Genomic DNA, 20,428 nt, shown 5'->3' with positions numbered 1-20,428 from the left:
CCAGTGGCTGGGAGTTGGGGGAAATGGGACAATGTCGGTCAAAGGGTACACACTTTCATTTATAAGATGAATCAATTCCAAGGATGTAATGTAAGGCAAGGTGACTATAATTAACAGTAATGTATGCATGAAAGTTGCTATGAGATTAAATCTTGAATGTTCTTAGCATAACAACAACCAGATGGTACTTACATGAAGTGAAAGATGTGTGTTTGTGGTAAACATTTTGCAATATATTTGTGTATCGAGTCATCACATTCTACACCTTAAACTTATACAATGTTGTATGTCAGTTGGATCTCAATAAAGCTAAAAAAAAATAGGAAAACTCAGTTTCCATTAGAGTTTTCTTCTCAGCATGCTGATAATTTTAGTTTGGAAAGATTTTAATAGAGTATGACTCATTTAAATAGTTTTTTTTTTAATCCTATATAACAATGCTAAATGCTTTCTCACAACCTCCTTATCCAGTATACTCTTGGACAGGCTATAACTTCCTAAGAAATGATTTTTTTTTTTTAGTACTCACGTGGACTGATTTGGCACCCCTTTAGGAAATGTCAAATAATGAATATCTGATATTTCTCATGCTTTAGAGGATGCATTAAAATCCTTTTTATTACCATCTCATTGATATTATAAAAACACTAAGTTAAAATGGCAACTACTTGGGGCACCTGGGTGGCTCAGTCGGTTAAGTGTCCGACTTTAGCTCAGGTCACGATCTCTCGGTTCATGAGCTGGAGCCCCGTGCCGGGCTCTGTGTTGACAACGGAGCCTGGAGTCTGCTTCACTTCTATGTCTCCCTTTCTCTGCCCCTCTCCTGCTCGCACTCTCTCTCTCTCTCTCTCTCTCTCTCTCTCTCTGTGTGTCTCTCAAAAATAAATAAACGCTAAAAATTTTTTTTAATGGCAACTACTTTATTTATAGATGCATAGAAATCTTGATTTATTTTCCTTATAAATGTATAAAACAACATGGCTAAATAGTTAATTTGTCTTCAGGAGCAGCTTTGTTTTAAACATAGCATTTTTTTTTTCCATTATGAAAGTAACTCACAGAATCATGGCAAGTATAAACTATATGAAAAAAATGAAAACCACCTATCTATTACTGCACCATCCAAAGAGAACCATCATCCAAATATTGTTTCCTTAGTTTCCTGTGGTAGCATAGGCATAACTCTGTATCTGTGAACCATTCACACAATTGTATGCATATGTTACATGACAAAGGGACAGATCCAAAGTATTAAATAACTAATGTCTCATAGTGTTTATTGTTTACAAGTCAAGTTTGTATCTTTTTTTTAACCTTACCTAATTCTGTAAGGAACATTTTTTCCCTCTGGTTTTGAACCTGAAGCCACTGCTTCATGGGAGTGCAACATTAGCAGTTACAACATTAGCAAATCGCAGAGCTCAGACTCAAACTCCCTTCTCTCGGCATCTCAAATCCCAGTAGTCTTCCTCAGCAATCCAACTGCCTCGTGTATTTGGATTTCTCCTACAATCTGTCCTTTTGACTAAATTAAAAATCATTCTAAAAGTTTGCCTCAAAACACCCTCAGAGTGTTACTAAATTAAGTTTAAATATCAAGTATAAATTTCCAAGCAATTAGTTTTGGTTTTGCCTGAGCAGAACACCCCACAGATGATGCCGAATAAAAACTATTTACACACTTCCATAGAGCATTTCTTGTAAAAATGTTGGGTCTGTAGCAGCAATTTACTAATCAAATTCAGAATTTGATTTGAAATGCCTCCGGCAGGCAGCCAATCCATTTATGAAAGAACAGAAGCAAAAACTAGAGCCCTGGTGAGTCTCCTCCAGAAGCTAGATGGGTCCTTTGCTCTCATTAGCAAACTGGTTCCATAGGAAATCATTGTGATTGCTCCTAAAATAAAATATTGTAGTTAATTTTTTCAATAAATTATTGGACTGTACTAGACACAAAACATGTACATTTCAGAATCTAGACTTATAAAATATTTTGACATGTTTTAATATAAACAGGAACATTTCCAATGATTGCTTGGATCTAAAATGTTTTTCCACTTGACATTTGTTTATACTTCCTAGGAAAGAAACTCTATTTATGGATAACTGAATAACACAAATAAACATTAGAGAGAGCTGAAAAATCAGCTTTGATTATGCATGAAAATCTACAATGTCATTGTGTACTCTTATGCCGTATTCTGATTGCCTGTTTATTTTTACAGAACTGCTGGTGAGCCTATGGAAGAGGAGCCAGCCTTGTGAAGTGCCAAGCACACCCCCCCCCACCATATTTCCTGTGTGTGACATCATTGTGTATCCCCCCACCCAGTACCCTCAGACATGTCTTGTCTGCTGCCTGGGTGGCACAGATTCGATGTAACATAAACACTGGGCACAAAATTCTGAACAGCAGCTTCACTTGTTCTTTGGATGGACTTGAAAAGGCATTAAAGATTCCTTAAACATAACCGTTGTGAGTCTAAAGTTACAGTAAACCATGATTGGAAAAAACTGCTTCCAGCATACTTTTAATATGCTGAGTGACCCACCCCCACGCCCAAAGTTTAAACTAGTAACATCCAGTACAGCATTAGATACTGTTAATTATGGATGCTACAACAGCCAGCAAAATTTTGGGCAAAACCTAAGAAATATTCATTCCTGACATTCTGATCAGTTTTTTTTATTTCATTTTTGTCAGTCTTAAATTGCTTACAGGATTTGCTTTTGGGTATGAACAGATAGCAGTTCTTGACATATTGCGGGGGGGGGAGGGGTTGTTTTGTTTTGTTTTGTTGTTTTTTGGCCTTTAACACATGGTTCAACTCTTATTCGTAAGAGTTCAAGATGGAGGAACTGGGATGAGGCTTTGTTCAATGGAATAAACCATGCTGTCTCTCAAAGTCCAAATGCCAAAGGATCTTCACAAACTGTATGTAATGGTGCAATGTTTTATGTCACATTTCTTGAGAAAAATAACCCTATTTCCCTAACCTCCCTCTGTGTGTTCTCACACATGGGAGATTTGCAACTGTATTTGAGGATGAGGTCTTCTGTCTGCCTCCTACATCCCTTGCTCTAATGATAGTCACTTCAAGCATATGCTCCATAGAGGATGGTCTTACTTTGTTCCAAATCTATCAAGAACTTTGTTCTCTTTTTATTTTATTTCCTCCATCACATCCATTCTTTTTACCTTTCATCCCTCCTTCCTATAGAAAAGCTAAAGATTACCCATAATTTTCCCAATTACTTAGGAGCTTTGAGTCTTTCTTTCTTTCTTTGATTCTTTCTTTCTTTCTTTCATTTATTTTTATTTTATTTTATTTTATTTTATTTTATTTTATTTTATTTTATTTTTATTTTTCAGGCTAACAGTTGTTTGGCTTGATGTGTTCTTTTAACTCTGACACCACTGAGGTGAAGGAATGCTACTGAATTTTCTAGATCTTTGAAATGTATTAATGGAGGCATTGCCTATTTGAAGTCACCTTGAATTGAGTTAACCATGAAGTTGTGCCTTCCTGTGGGGAGGGGGGGAACAAAAATACACTTAACCTTCATACATGTTACCTTAATGTCAAAGGCTAAAAATCAAGGACATTTATTTCTGAGAATAAAATCAATTTACTAAATATAAGTAGGTTATACCCTACCTCCCAAAATTTTATTTCAATGTATAACTCAAACACCTAAAGACACTGATGTAGAATACCTCGCAGTATTTAATGTCTGACAATGCTTTTGAAAGAGTTGATGTTTCTTTTTATATATTTTCCTAAGTCAAAGGATATATTAAAGCCATAAGTGAAGATTGTCATGCTTTTAGTCAGAAATCTGAAAGAAACCTTAATTAAAACAAGGTTTTAGGAAAGGCCATGATATGAAAGATATAAAACAATATGGTTTTAGTTAAAGAGGACTCTAACCTGTAAATCAAAGATGAAAGATCTCACTCAAGTAGAATTATATAACTCCCTTTTGTTATACAGTCAGACCATATTTTTCATGCATTTGGTTTTTTTAGGATTACCATTTTAATTTTAAAGACTTTTATTACATATACAAAAATGGCTCAATACTTGGTTTAACATCTTAGAAATTTGAGACACCCTTTGAAATAGGAAATCTGAAATGGAATGTAACTCAGTATTAGGTAAAAATTAGTTTTAGTGCATAAGGGTAAGGTCAATCTAGATTCACAATAATAATGAATTTTTGTTAAAAAATCATATTTTCAGAGAAATTGATGCCAATCATATTTGCTAGCTATTGCAAATTGCTTGAGGAGACTTACTTACAGAAAACCAAATAGTGGAGCCAAAGGCTTTAATAAAAAAAAAAAGACACCTCTCCCCCTTAAAAAGAAAGTTATGTCATATTTTAATTGGAAACGTAATTGTGACTTTCTAAACTCAGCTTCATAATTACAAATCTCAGTTATTACTTTCAGTCTTCCCAGATATTTTTTAGATGTTGAGTAAGAAAATGAAACAGTATAGTGCAAGCATACTAATTTACTAACATTTCCTATAATAATTTTGCCACATATTTAATATACACAGCCATCAGTCTGATAAAGCCAAATTACTAGGACACCTCCATGGTTATTTAGATTTACAACATGACACATTAATGAGTTAATCACACATTCTTCTGTGTGGTACCCAATTGGTTGCAGTTAGGGTCTTTAGGATGCATGGAGAGGGAGATAAGGTAGGGAGAAGATTAATCACAGCTGAATGTAGTTGTAAGAAGAGACTGCAAGTGCTTTTTGATTATACCCTTACAAGCGCTAGTGTATTCCTCAGGGACCAAATGGAGGCTTTTTGAGAACATCAACACTTCTTTTGAAATAGACCAGCAGCACTTTTTGAAAGGGTGGTTTCACTTGGTAATAGTTTTCTCTGCTTATACATTTAATTTTTATTGCTCATAATAGTAAGAGATTATTAGAACTACTCTCTCTCTTTCTGAAGTTTAAATACATAAACTTTCTCACAATCTAATAGATCACATACATGATGAGTAAAAATGATGACTTTTGAGAAATCAATTAGCAAATAATTCTAGGACTTTAATAATATTTGATAATAAGTACAAAAGGAAAGTTAATTTTCTCAATTATATAGTACAACCCAGTGTCTGAAAAACAGACAATTTTATTAGGATAATAAGTAAAATGGACCTCAAACGGTAATAGAGGCTATTTAATTATTGCTTACTAAATGGGAAGAACATTTTGAGATGAAATATTTTGAAATATTTTTAAACATATTTACAACATCAATATTAGAGATAGAAATCTGCTCTTGAGAAAAACAGAGATACACAGGAAAAACTATTACAAATCACATTTCCATTGCCAATCATAAGAACTGAAATCTTGCCTTCAGTTTTGACTATAACCCTTTGCAAAACTCTCATAAACCTCTCACTGAGGACATAGCAGAGGAACCTACCTGGCTGGCAACTCTTGATCTTGGGGTTTTAAGTTCAAGCCACATGTTGGGTATAGAGATTACTTAAAACCTTTAAAAAACAGACAAACAAACATAGTGGATTTGAAAGCAGGACGTCTCCTCACACAATTTCAGAAACTATGGGACTGGTCTCTCCTAACAATTTAGTACTCTTATATTTCCAAAGGTCATTCATAAAGCTTTGTGGATTTACTGGGTTTCTTTACAGACTCCATATGGAAGTAAAATAGAATGACCATGAAGACAGTCTCCTGGGAGAAAATTTCAGTCAGCACTTTCACACTTATTTTTTATGGCAGCATCTATGTTTAGGACAGTTTATTTAAATATTTCTTAGTATTTATCTTTTGGAAGTTTATACTCAGTTTGTCTCAGTGAAAGTATTAAATGTCTAATAGCCACAAAACAAACAAACCAAAGGTTTTTATCTTAAAAGCAATTCATTCTGAGCTTCAAATAACCACTCTGTCAGAGTTTGACATTGTCATTTCTAGTGGCATCTATCTTAACATTCTTTTCCTGCTTCAGGAATGAAATCACTAGACTAGCAGAGAAAATATGAAAAAAAAATAAGAAATAGGGAAAAACACCGATTCAACTCCATACCATAAAGAGGGCGTTTTCACCTCCAAAAGAAATGAAAACCAGATGGTCTAAAACTAAGAAATGGGGGCATTTTATTGTTGTCTTCAGAACTGATCATCAGCATGGTCGTTATCTTCATCAAATATCTCTTGTGTTCCCAAAGGGCACAATTACATTTTGGTCTCCAACAGTATTTTATACTATTTACTGCCTTTTGAATGAAGTATTACGAGTATTATTACATCACCTAAATCAACACCGTCACTAAAATATGTGCCTATGCGTGACTTCTTTTCCCTGTCATATTTACATTGAAAATCATAGCCCTTGCATCTTAACACCTTGCTTTTCCTTCATCAAATGCTTTATGAAACAAAACATGCTTGTCATGTGGTCCAGAGTATAAATTGTGTAGATGAACATGGGATACAGGACTCTAGAACTTGATTTCTCCAAATCAGCGGCAGCCTTTTTTTTTTTTTTTTATGATATACATGGCTAGTTTTATATAATGGTTTATGCAACAACTGAGTCAGTTAAAACATACTTGAAATAGCTGGGTCAGACAGTTGAAACTTAGACTATTGACCTGGAGCTTTTTGGACTTGATCTTAATGATTGAGTAATGGAGTTGTAACAGTTTCTCAAACCATCTTCTCTCTCTCTCTCTCTTTTTTTTTTCTAACCATCTTAATTCTCTAACTGGAATGTTTAGCAAATACATGGTGAATTCACCATACCGTGCCAGTCTTTCTAACCAATAATTTCATTTTACCCTTCTCTCCTTCCATTGTCCAACTCCCAATGCCAAATTGCCATATCTAAACTATCAGGGTAATTTCTTAAATTTCTGTGTTTAGTAAGTAGAAACAACGTTGGCAACTTATTTTCTGAGACACCACTAGGTATACTTTGATTCATGCCAATTTATACAAACACTTTACTAGATACTCTTTTATCTTCCTTTTTATCTCTTCCTTTTCAGGAACCACTTGACTTTTTTTCTACTCTTATTTTAAAAAGTAGATCCAGTTATTGTGCTTTGGCCTACAATTTTGGACCTGGCACTTTGTTTTATTAATGCAGAATTTTTTCTTTTGTGTCAGATATAGTTTTCCACCATTATTGCTACTGCCTAATTGTGTCATGCTCATTATCACATAGAGAAGATTGTACATATACTTTTCTTGCCCTTTGGATGATGTCTTTATGATTCAGACTCATTGGCATAAACTCTAACCTGAAGAAAAGATGGCTGAAGAGTAATTTTAAATCAATATAATTTGGAAATAAGATATTATTTCCAGACTATTCAAAGAAAATTGGACTTCTTTTATTTTTCTGTTTGGGCCTTAGGCACATTAGAGGCAAATGTTGCAACATCAAATAAAATAAGGAGGATCAAATTTTTTGTGGGACAATGTAGTCATGTCCTTTAGGCTTCATTGTGGTGCCCTTTCTTGGAGTTGGCATTTTATGACACTTGACAGAGATCTTGCAGCAATTTCAGGCTATTGCTTTTATTAACTTAAAATTGAGTAGGAATGAAGTAATAAAACAACTTGGGAATTAAGAATTCTAAGATCTGAGGAGGAATCACACTTCCTTGGGTATGAAAAAATTGTTTTTAGATAAAAGTCTCCATATGCTTTTTCTAAATTTTAAGTTTCTCAAACTTTTTCTAGATAAGCAATGTCAGTGTCTTATCTCCACAACAGCTGGGTTATATAAAATTGCCCTTTCAGTGGTTGCTAGGCATAAGAAGCATTCTGTTACAAGTGAATGACCATTTTGTGGATTATAGCCTCATCAGTTTTTTGTCATTTGAAAGCAAATATCCTGATATTTTTAAACAAAGTGGGCAGAGCAGGCAGGAAACCAATATTTATTACTCTCATGATTAAACACTTTAGACCAGGCTTGTTGATGTGTATGCCAATAATCTGGAGTTTCTGGCTTTGTGTAAAATTAAAATGTCTTTTCTATTGTGGTCTGATATCTGTTTCTGTAATAAGATCAGTTTGTTGTCCTCTGTGCAACAGTGGTTTTGCCCTTAATTTTTTTGGCTAGCGTTCACAAAATCTGTCATCCAGAGCTGCTGAGAAAAATACATGTTGCCAAACTTCTTTTCTTAAAATTGTGCTGCCAGTGATATTTTCCCAGATGTGAAAAATAATTATCTAATAAAGGATTAATACCTTATAACAATACCATTGTTGAACATGCTCCTGGAATGTTTACCTTGTTTCTGATTCCTTTTTTTGTATTTGAAAATACTGAATGGGTAATTCAATGGTGTGTTCCAAATTGTCTATGTTGTTAATGTTGTGATTCTCTTTCGAAGAGGATAAAAGATCCCCTTTTGTCTTGTGTTTTCTACTGAATTAGACTTCCTCTAGTCCTAGTGTGAATAAAAGCTATTTGAAGTAAAACCATTATGTGTCAAATATTTATTGAGTAAATAAAATATAAATTACTGTGTTCCACTTTCAAAAAGTGAAAGGGTTCTTTGCAAATAAATTCCTTTATAATGTGAGAATTAACAAAAGAAGAAAAAGGTAGGTTAAACGTAGTAGTGTTTGAATGGAATGTGCTGATCAAGATAAAAAATAACAGTAGCTAATACTGGTTATCCCAAACTTGTACCTGTTACTCTACTGAGCACTGTACCATAATTATAGTATTCTCACATGAACCCCTACATCATGTATTAAGACTCCCATTCACAGATAAAGCATGGAACATGAAAAGATTAACTCATTTACTTACCCATTGTTACAGATAGTAAGAGATAGGCTTAAATCCTTACCTACATCTGTGTCCAAATGGCATACATGATATGACAAAGAAGAGTAGACAAAAAGCATTTTTTAACTATAAAACTATGACTAACATTCAGAATAGACTACATGCTCAGTCTTTGCTAACCTTATGATTTTATTAAATTATCATTTTAAATGGATTTGGTAATTGTGGGTAGGTTTGTACAGTAAGTACAAGTTACAAAACTTTTTTTTTTCCTTATTTCAACATCTTTCTTTAATCTAGCCAATAACCCTAAAATGTCTTTGGAATACATATTTCAAAAACTCTTGAAATCTATTCCAAAACTAATACTTATTTTTGTATTTTATAAACCCCTGCAGTGTTTAACAGTCTAAAACATAACTGTTTCCAGTGGACAATGGCTTGGATTCCTTCTGGGAAAAGATAGTAGTATTTTGTCTAAGAGAAAGTAAACTTGAGATGGAATGAGTGGGTAGAGTAGGTCTCAGTGGTAAACACCTTTGGTTTAATCAGATTTGTCAAATAGCAAATGTTACTTCATGGTCCTTTGTTTCCTTAAGTTTCCATGGTGAAAAAAGAACAATTGAAAAAGGGGAGTACAATTGAAAAACTAGAAGGAATGTTGTATTTTTTTTAAGTTTATTTATTTATTTTTGAGAGAGAGTGCACACAAGCAAGGGTGGGACAGAGAGAAGGGGAGACACAGAATCCAAAACAGGCTCCAAGCTGCACAGCACAAAGCTATCAGCACAAAGCCTCACACGGGGCTCAAACTCACAAACCATGAGATCATGACCTAAGCCGAAGTCAGCCACTTAACTGACTGAGCTACCCAGGCACCCCAGAGTGTTGTATTATTTTTAAAAAGTTGTCTGCAGTTTGAGGCGTCTGGGTGGCTCAGTTGGTTAAGTGTCCGGCTTCTGCTCAGGTCATGATCTTGCGTTCTGTGAGTTAAAGCCCCGCGCCTGGCTCTGTGCTGACAGCTTGGAGCCTGGAGCCTGCTTCAGGGATTCTGTGCCTCCCTCTCTTTCTGCCTCTCCCTTGCTCAAGCTCTGTCTGTCTCTGTCTCTCAATAATAAATAAACGTTAAAAAATTTTTTAAAAAAGTCTGCAGTTAGAAATCTAAAGAACTTTTACTATTTACACTTCTGGAATTATTTAACTCAAAGTACTTCCAAATATTGCAATTCTCCTCAGCTGTGTAATATCAATATCAGTATCAATTCCCATGGTCCTCACAGTCGACCATAATTGGATGATTACCCACATATCCTAATTAGTACTTTGGAAAAGACTGATACTTCTTTTAAATGTCCTAAGAATAGGGGAATAAGATTCAGAGGAGTGAATGAATTCCTGTTTTTAGTATTTAAAAAGCTGGAGATATAATAAAGATTGCATTTACCTTATATTAAGTCACATTTTTTGAATTCTTAGTATATTTTAAAAAGTCACTATTAACTTCCTACTGAAAGCTTATATAGGGCATGTGAAGTTTGATACAGTCTCACATATATTTTTTGCTTTTTCCCTAAAAATAATTATTGCAAAAGACTAATATTTAAAACCTTAAGATGTGATAAAGTAAATCAATTTAATGATGGAATAAAATTAATTTTAATAAATTATTTATGAAGATTTAATGAGATGTGAAGACTTTATATTCATGTTATAGATGAGATTTTTCCTTCAAGAATCCATATTTCTAGTATGCTATTTTTAAATTTTCTCATTTGCTAAACATTTCTTTTACTTGTTTATTTTTTTAAATAAATATATTAATAGTTATTAAACACTTAACCTGGGCTCTCATTTAAGTCTTAAAACACTCCTGTGAGAGGAGTAATTTAATAGATGAGCAAACTGAGGCTTAATTACCAGACAAGAAAACCCATCTTCTTTACTGCTATCCAAATGATTTTATTCAATGTAATCAGCATTCACTGAATGCCTACAATATGCCACATGTATTCAGTACTGTTCTCATAATAGCATGGGGGATAGCGAGAAAATTGGCAATATGTCTACATAAAAGAAATGAAAATTTCATTAAAGCTCCCACTTACATAGCAACAAAAGAAGTATTACCAGATAATACATGTGGGTTTAGAATTGTGTGATACTAAGGATTTTAAAAAATTGTGACCTGCCTTCTTTCTCCATAGAATTATAGAGGTAGACATAGAATACATATGAGAAATATTTGTTCTCTAAATTACATATAGTTATATTCACAGGAAGATTTGGGCAAAGATCTATCAAAAGCATTGATATGATTTAGGGTGTATGTTAATGCCATTTCATTTCTAATGTCTGCCATCCCTAATGTCAACATTCAATTAAAAGAATATAATGCTGACAGGGGTGCCTGGGTGACTCAGTCCATTAAGCATCAGACTTCAGCTCAGGTCATGATCTCACAGGTTGTGAGTTCAAGCCCTGTCTCGGAGCCTGCAGCCTGCTTCGGATTCTGTGTCTCCCTCTCTCTCTGTCCCTCCCCTGCTCATGCTGTGTCTCTGTCTCTCTCTCAAAAATAAATAAACATTAAAATAAAATAAAGTAAAATAAAAGTATATAATGCTGAAAATTAGAAAGAGGAGATTAAATTTGTAGAGATCCTAAAAACCCCTTAGAAATTGCCTTCTAAATTGTAATCATTTGCATTTTAGTCACTATTTCTTTTGAAAAAATCAGTTAATTATTATTTCTGGTGCATCAAGTCCCAGATAATCATGTTCTTCAATGACAATTTCTGCTTTATTTAATTTGCCCTTTAATGAAACAATTTCCAACCTCTTACTTTTTAAAGCAGTGATCTTGATAAATGGTACTTTTAGTGCTTTCATCAGACCCCAAGACCTGATAGACTGTACCACTCTCATCAGACAGACTGTATTTATAGGGGGTCTCTGTGCCATTGAACTATGCTGCCACCTTGAAGTTTTAATTTCCCCAGTTTAAATTAAAAAAAAAATTTTTTTTAACGTTTATTTATTTTTGAGACAGAGAGAGAGCATGAACAGGGGAGGGGCAGAGAGAAAGGGAGACACAGAATCTGAAACAGGCTCCAGGCTCTGAGCTGTCAGCACAGAGCCCGACACGGGGCTTGAACTCCCGGACCGTGAGATCATGACCTGAGCCGAAGTCGGACGCTTAACCGACTGAGCCACCCAGGTGCCCCATAATTTCCCCAGTTTAAAATTTAGCCCATACTTAACTAAATACATTCTAACTTCTTTTCTTATGGTTAACATATATGTCTATACATATACATATATACATATATATAGACATGTGTTTTTTGACACAGTCAAAAGCACTGCTTTGCAATTAGTGAATATTATAAAAGGATTGCTAGATACAATGAAATAGTGCCTTCTGGTCACTACTGCTTTTAGCTCCATGGAAAATGAATGGAAAAGTGTTTGGAGCCCCATACTGTAATCTGTGTTACAAAATCACTGTCTTCTGTTGAGATCAAGCCAAGTCAGGTATATAGAACTTTCCAAAACAATTTTAAAAGCTTCCAAGTATATATAAATCTTTTTTACTCTAAGATTCAAGTTTGCTTGAAGTATTCCCAAAGTATTCCCAGAGAAAAAAATGCAGAACTAGAAATCCAGACTTTTGGTTTCCAGACCCATTTCTACCATTATCTTCTCATGGTCTTAATTTATTTTTTCCCTTTAATGCTTTGAAAGTTAAACCTTATACTTCTATTATTTTAGGAAAACTATACATTATATTTCTATTATTTTAGTGGTTACTCGTATTATTAAAATGCCCACTTAAAGTTGCTTAGTCTCAATCATACATCTCTACTTTCCCCTTACAGAATTCAAGAGCCTTAAATTACACTGATTCCTATCTACCCTATTTTATATCATGTATTATTATTGGATAGGATTTATTTCTGCTGCTTTTAAACCTTGATTTTATTTATAACAATTATTGCTTTAGATTATTAATATTTTCTGTTTCCAACAATTATAGTAAGCAGTAATATTTACTGAGATTTCATTATGTTTGCCAATTTTTTTTGCTCAATAATTTTAAAGGTACTCCATTTCTTTCTCCTTTTAGGCTTGGAGTGGTTAATGTTCTACTCTCTCTGTCTGAACTGTATTTATTATTTTGGGGGGCCTCACTTGCAAATAATATGTTGGCTGAGTATTAAAATTTAGCTTGCAAATTAATTTTTGTCAGCACAATGATAACATCATTTTATCATAGTCTCACCTCTGCTTTAACTACCAAGATGTCTGTAGTTGTCTACTGTTCTTTTGAACGTAATCTCTTTTCTTCTCTTAAGATATATTAAGATCATCTGCAAGAGTTGATCTTTGTGTTTATCCTGTAAGGGACTTAATGTATTTCACAAATCTGAAAATTAAACTCCTTCCTCTATTCTGAGTATTCCAAGTTATTTATGATTGATAATAGCCCCTCAATCTTCTATTTCCTTCTTCCCTAATTCTCATTGGATACAACTCTTATTAGACCCATACTGATAGGCCTCACTCTGTACTTTTTGACCATAAACTTTCCTTTTACCTTTTGCATCACATTGTCTTTTTATGCTGCCCTCTGCAAAATTTTCTCCAATGGTTCAGGTCTAATTTTATGCATTTTCATCCTATGAAGTTTAACTTTCAAAGACCATATTATTAATTTTAAAAGATATGCTCACTTATTTTTCAATATTACATTGTTCTTGTGTCTTACTTTCTTATTGCTCAGACTTCTTGTTTTGCATTTTAATAATGTTCTACACATCTAGTTTATGGTGTCTAAGTTCTCTATGATCTCAAATACTCAAGCATTGCTTAAATTGGTTTATTTATTGTTTTGAAAGTGTTTTATTGTGAATTCATGTTCAGTGGGCTTTTACCTGTGTGAATTCCATGTCACTTGGATTGAGGACATATCCCTCTTGAGCAATTTCAAATTTTCTTCTGGGAAGGATCTCAGAGGTTGTATTATGTGGGACCATTTTGATGTTCCATCTGCTGCTTATAGGTTCTTTGACCTTATGACTAATATGAATTTAAATCTCAAGTCTATGTGCAAGCTAACAAATCATCAGGAGAAATGTTTTTGCCCACCCAGTGTCCACAAACACACTACAGCTTCCTTGTCATTCTGTTGTCAGTGAGCAAATACATATATTTTTTAGTCTACCCTACCATTTAGCAGGTCAGCCTTTCAAGGATCCTCCCTATTTGTGAGCATGTATGCGCAGGATGGGTTTTTCAGTTCCCTTTTGCTGTCTCAAGAAGTCCCAAGTGTTCGTCTCCTGTCTCTGCATAGGTATTAAAACCTAAACCCTTGGGTTACTTACACTGGCCACTCCCTGTGATGCCATCCTAAACCCATGGCAACATCATCTCTCCTACCTGCCCCTCTTATTTTCAATGCCTTCTTCCTTACTGATACTTGGAGTTTTTGCTGGCTTGGGTGAATTTATCTATACATTTGAAAGAAATTTTTATCTAGTTTTCTTGATCTTTATGGCAGAAGGGCTATCGTTTAGGGGCACCTGAGTGGCTCAGTCGGTTAAGCATCCAACTTCGGGTCAGGTCATGATCTCACAGTTTGTGGGTTCGAGCCCCACACCGGAGCTCAGAGCCTGGAGCCTGCTTCGGATACTGTGTCTCCCTCTATTTCTGCTCCTCTCCTGCTCATGCTCTATCTCTCTCTCAAAAAATAAATAAACATTTAAAACAATTTTTTTAAGAAAAGGAGTGCTACAGTTTAACTGGTCCTTCACACTGACAATATTGAAAGTGGTTTCAGGCTCTTTTTTATAAAATGAGAGCACTGGATATCTAATCTCTATGGTTTCATTTAGTTCTGATATTCCATGAATTCTTCATATGCATGAAATCAGCACTTTAGTTTCTGAAACTGCTGGTCATTCCACTGCTTAAGAGAACTCCTCATTCCAGGTAATAAGAGTTACTGCCATAAGAGTTTTTCACAAACCTACAATGATAAGAGTTCGCAGACTGCTTTAGGAGAGAAAAGGAAATTACAAGTACTTATGCTATCTGCAGAGATGTAACTACTCCTAATTATTTGGTGTTTCTTGTACCCCCTGAAAACGACCTCAGACAATGCAGTGCTGGTAGTCCTTCTTTGAGTCATATGTGCTTACTCTCACTGTTGGTAGCAAATATGAAGAGGAAGGAATAGCAGTGAGTTCCACTTGTCTGAACCTTAGAAATGAGGATATGGTTACATGGGCATCATTTTCATGTCTCTCAAAACATGACAGGGAAACAGATACTCATCACATGTCAGAGAGTGAAAGATCTGGGCTAATGCTTGGCAACAACATACATAGCTGAGGTTTCATTTCTTTGCTCTCTAGTACATACTGTGGCCGTGTTAAAGTTCAGGCTTCACATTCCTTTCTGGTGAAAAAGGGATTTAATGAATATGCTACATGTTCCTCTAGTTGCTAAATGACATGCATCTTTCTCTCATTTTGGCTACCCTGTTTTTTTAATACCTTGGATATATTGTGCATGGATATCTTTCCAACTAAAAAGTACTTACTGAGAAGGAAGAGGAATCATTGCTGTGGGACAAAAACATTTTCCCTCAAAAAAGAATGTACAAGCACACAAAAAAGATGTGGGATTTTTATGAATCATATCCTGTAATTTTTCACTTTTTTCCAGCTACCTCCTTCTTAGAACAGAATCCAAGAAAACCAAAGAAAACTATTTGTGCTGTGAGCAAAAATTTTGCCAAATTGAATTACATAATTCATCTAGCAGATTTGATGAGTTCCTGGATGTAATTTGCAAATTTGCATTTTGGGCACAAGGAAATAATGCATTTGTTATATATGAAAAAACACAGTGCTTATTACAAAACCATATTTTGTAACTGCTCAGGAATGTCTCTGTATATATGTATAGTATATATACTTAGGCATGAAACTTGGCTATTTATCATGTGCACTTCAGGATATTTGACAGTGAACATAGTGAACCATGGAATCAAATTTATGAATAATTAGAAACAAAGTATTTTTATAAAATAATGATTAAAATATTAAATATATTAAGTATGAGTGATCAGCTTTCAAAACTTTCAAGTAAAGGAATATACTCACTTTGATGTATCATACTTGAATTCAGTGTACATTATCCCTCATTTCTCAAAATTAACATTCTGAATTAGGGGGAGGAGGGTTAGTGTTAGCAAGATATTGCCCTAGGAAGCTCCTGGGCCTCATTCTCTTACCAAATTATCAAATAAACATCCTCAGACTGACTAAAATAACTTTATAGGTACTCTGGAAAACAGCTAAAGATTACAGCAACCAAGCAAATGCCCAATCAAGGAAAAGCCACAGAATGGCAGTAAATTTCCTGGTGTTTTTATTCACCTTTGCCTCAGCCCCTTCACATCCTTGCACAATTCTCTGCACTAAGGTCAGGAGGAAGTGGCTTGTGTTAATCTGCTCAGACTGCTATAACAAAATACTATGGACTGGTGGTTTAAAAAACAGACTTTTATTTCCCACAATTCTGGAGACTGGAGATCAGGTCACCAGCATGGTTGGGTTTTGGTGAGGGCCTTCTTCCTCACTTGGTAGATGGCTGCCTTCTTACCATATCCTCATATGGTGGATAGAAAAGGCTCTGGTGTCTCTTCATTCTCTTATAAGAGCACCAATCCTATCATGAGTTCTTCACCTTTATGACCTATATAATCTAAACCTAGTACCTCCCAAAGGCCTCAATTCCTAATACCATCGCGTTGGGGGTTAGTGATTCAACCTATGAATTCAGGAGAGGGGAAAATTCAGTCTATAACAGGGCCAATTCCTAGTTCCCTCCCTCAGGCTAGAAAAAGCAGAGTGGAAATTATAAAGTTGTGGCAGTGTAAAAGGATTAAACTCCTCAATAGAAAAATATAGATTGGTGGAATGGGTTAAAAAAAAAACAAGATAGATATATGAGCTGTCCATAAGAGACACATTTTATTTTATTAAAAAATTTTTTTTCTAATGTCTCCAAAGGCAAGGGAAATAAAAGCAAAAATGAACTGTTAGGACCCCATCAAGATAAAAAGCTTCTGCACAGCAAAGGAAACAATCAACAAAACTAAAAGTCAACCAACAGAATGGGAGAAGATATTTGCAAATGACATATCAGATAAAGTATTAGTATCAAAGATCTATAAAAAACTTACCAAATTCAACACCCGTGAACAATAATAATAGTGAACTCAACAAATAATCCAGTGAAGAAATGGGCAGAATACATGAAGACAGTTTTCCAAAGAAGATATCCAGATGGCTAACAGACACATACAAAGATGCTCAACATCACTCATCATCAGGGAAATACAAATCAAAACCACATTAAGATACCACCTCATACTGGTCAGAGTGGCTAAAATGAACAAATCAGGAAACAACAGATGTTGGCAAGGATGTGGAGAAGGGGAACCCTCTTGCACTGTTGGTGGGAATGCAAACTGGTGCAGCCACTTTGGGAAACAGCAGAATTCTTTGAGGTTCCTCAAAGAATTAAAAATAGAACTACCCTACGACCCAGCAATAGCACTGATAAGAATTTATACAAAGGATAAGGATATAGAAGTGCTGATTCATAGGGACACACATACCCCAGTGTTTATAGCAGTGCTATCAACAATGCCCAAATTATGGAGAGAGCCCAAATGTCCATCAACTGATGAATGGATACACACACACACACACACACACACACACACACACACACACACACTGGAATACTACTTGGCAATGAAAAAGAATGAAATCTTGCCATTTGCAAAAACATGGATGGAACTGGAGGGTATTATGCTAAGTGAAATAAGCCAGTAAGAAAAAGACGGATAATCATATGTTTTCACTCACACGTGGAATTTGAGAAACATAACAGAATACCATAGAGGAAGGGAAGGAAAAATAAGTTACAAAGAGGGAGGCAAACCATACAGAGAACAAACTGAGGGTTGATGAGAGTGGGAGGGGGGGCATTGAGGGGAAAATGGGAGATGGGTATTGAGGAGGGCACTTGTAGAGATGAGCACTGGGTGTTGAATGTAAGTAATGAATCATGGGAAACTACTCCTGAAGCCAAGACTACATTGTATACACTGTATGTTAGCTAATGTGACAATAAATTATTAAAATAAATAAATAAATAAATAAATAAATAAATAAATAAATAAATAGTTCTAATGGAAGTATAGTGGACACAAATAGTTACATTAGTTTCAGATGTGCAACATAGTGATTTGACAAGTCTATATGTTATACTGTGCTCACCACAAGTGTAGCTACCATCTGTAACCAATAACACTATTATGATACCCCTGACTAAATCCCCCATGCTGTACCTTTCATCTCCATGACTTACACATTCCATAAATGGAAGTTTTCATCTCCCACCCCCCTTCACCCATTTTGCCCATCCTCCCAACCCTGTCTCCTATTGCAGCCATCAGTTTGTCTCTGTATTTATGGGTGTGTTTCTGCTTTTTGTTTATTTTGATTGTTTTTTTAGATTCTACATATAAGTGAAATCATATGGTATTTGCCTTTCTGTGATTGTTTTCACATGGTGTGAAACCCTTTAGGTCCATCCATGTTGTCACAAATGGCAAGATCCCATCCTTTTTATGACTGAGTAATAATATTCCATTATATATATCATATCTTTATTCATCTACCTATGGACATTTGGGGTGGTTTCATATCTTGGCTATTGTAAATAATGCTGCAATAAACATAAGGGTGAATATATCTTTTCAAATTAGTGTTTTTGTTTTTTTTTGGGGGGGGGGGGTGGGGGAGGTGGTAAATACCCAGTAGTGGAATTACTGGGTCATATGGCATTTCCATTTTTAATTTTTTGAAGAACTTCCATACTGTTTTCCACCATGGCTGTACCAATTTGCATTCCCACCAATCATGCACAAGGGTTCCTTTTTCTCTATATCCTCACCAACACTTGTTATTTCTTGTCTTTTTGATTCTAACCATTCTGACAGGTATAAGGTCGTATCTCATGTATTTTGGTTTGCATTTCCCCACTGATTACTGGTGATGAGCATATTTTTCATAATGCTCATCACCAGTAATGTTGTCTGTTGGCCATCTCTCTTTTTTGGAAAAATGTCTATCCAGCTCCTCTGCCCATTTTTATTCTGATTATTTGAAGTTTTTGGCACTGACTTGTATAGGTTTTTTTTAATATATTTTTGGATATTAACCCTTTATCTGATAGATCATTTTTGAAGATCTTCTCCCATCCAATAGGTTGCCTTTTCATTTTGTTGAAGATTTCCTTATACAAAAGTCTTTTATTTTAGCATAGTGTAGTGTCTTTTTGCTTTTGTTCCCTTGACTGAAGAGACATATTTAGAAAAATGTTGCTAAGATCATTGTCAAAGAAATTACTACCTATGTTTTCCTCTAGTTTTATAGTTTCAAATCTCACATTTAGGTCTTTAATCCATTTTGAGTTTATTTTTGTATATAGTCTAAGAAAGTGGTCCAGTTTTATTATTTTGCATATAGCTGTACAGCACTATTTACTGAAAAGTCTACCTTTTCCTTATTGTATACTCTTGCCTCCTTTGTCATAGATTAATTGAGCATATAAGCATGGGTTTATTTCTGGACTCTTGGTTCTGTTCCACTGACCAATCTGTCTGGTTTTGTGTCAGTACCACACTGTTTTGATTACTACAGCTTTGTAGTATATATTGAAATCTGGGATTGTGATACCTTTCAAGGTTGCTTTGGCTATTCAGGGTCTTTTGTGGTTCGATACGAATTTTAGTATTACTTTTTCTAGTTCTATGAAAAACACTGTTGATATTTTGGTAGGGATCATATTGAATCTGTAGATTGCTTTGGGTTGTATGGACATTTTACCAATATTAATTCTTCCAAACCATGAGCATGAAATACCTTTCCATTTGTTTGTGTTATCTTCAACTCAAGAGACACATTTTAGATCTAAGGACACACATAGGTTGAAAGTGAAAAGATAGGAAAAGATATCTCATGCACATAGCAACTGGGCAGAGATGACTATACTTTTATCAGACAAAATAGATCCCAAGTCAAAAAGTATCACAAGTCAAATAACATTATATAATGATAAAATGGTCAATTCACCTGGAAGATATAAATTCTAGGTGAATTATAAATATATATGCATGAAATATCAGAGCACCCAAATATATAAAGCAAAGACAACATGAAAATATATGGGATGCAGTTAAAGCAGAGCCAAAGGGAGATTTATAACTTAAATAGTTACATCATAAAGGAATAAAGGTGTCAAATCAACAACCTTTATACCTTCAGGAATAAAAAGTAAAGGAAGAACAAATTAAATTCAAAACTTGCAGAAGGAAGGAAATAATAAAGAAAAGAGTGGCGATAAATAGAATAGAGAATAGGAAGACAGAGAAAATTAACATAACCAAGAATTGGTTTTTTGAAAAAAATCAGCAAAATTGATAAACTTTTACATAGATTGACTAAGGAAAAAAGAGAGAAGACCCAC

At 34.7% G+C, this 20,428-nt stretch overlaps 1 protein-coding gene across 2 annotated transcripts in view; it reads left to right on the top strand.

Annotated features, from left to right (window-relative positions):
* Positions 1 to 6,604, top strand: part of HDAC9 (histone deacetylase 9) — a 739,528-nt gene extending 732,924 nt beyond the window's left edge. For both annotated transcript variants that reach the window (XM_053218342.1, XM_053218337.1), the window contains exon 26: positions 2,226 to 6,604. In XM_053218342.1, the coding sequence (XP_053074317.1) occupies positions 2,226 to 2,265 (40 nt within the window). In that variant the 3' untranslated portion in view covers positions 2,266 to 6,604. The remainder of the gene's footprint in view (positions 1 to 2,225) is intronic.
* Positions 6,605 to 20,428: the final 13,824 nt, after the last annotated feature.

Source organism: Acinonyx jubatus, chromosome A2 (genome assembly GCF_027475565.1).
Source record: "Acinonyx jubatus isolate Ajub_Pintada_27869175 chromosome A2, VMU_Ajub_asm_v1.0, whole genome shotgun sequence".
Classification (NCBI taxonomy): domain Eukaryota; kingdom Metazoa; phylum Chordata; class Mammalia; order Carnivora; family Felidae; genus Acinonyx; species Acinonyx jubatus.
This window is presented reverse-complemented; position numbering and strand designations above follow the sequence as displayed.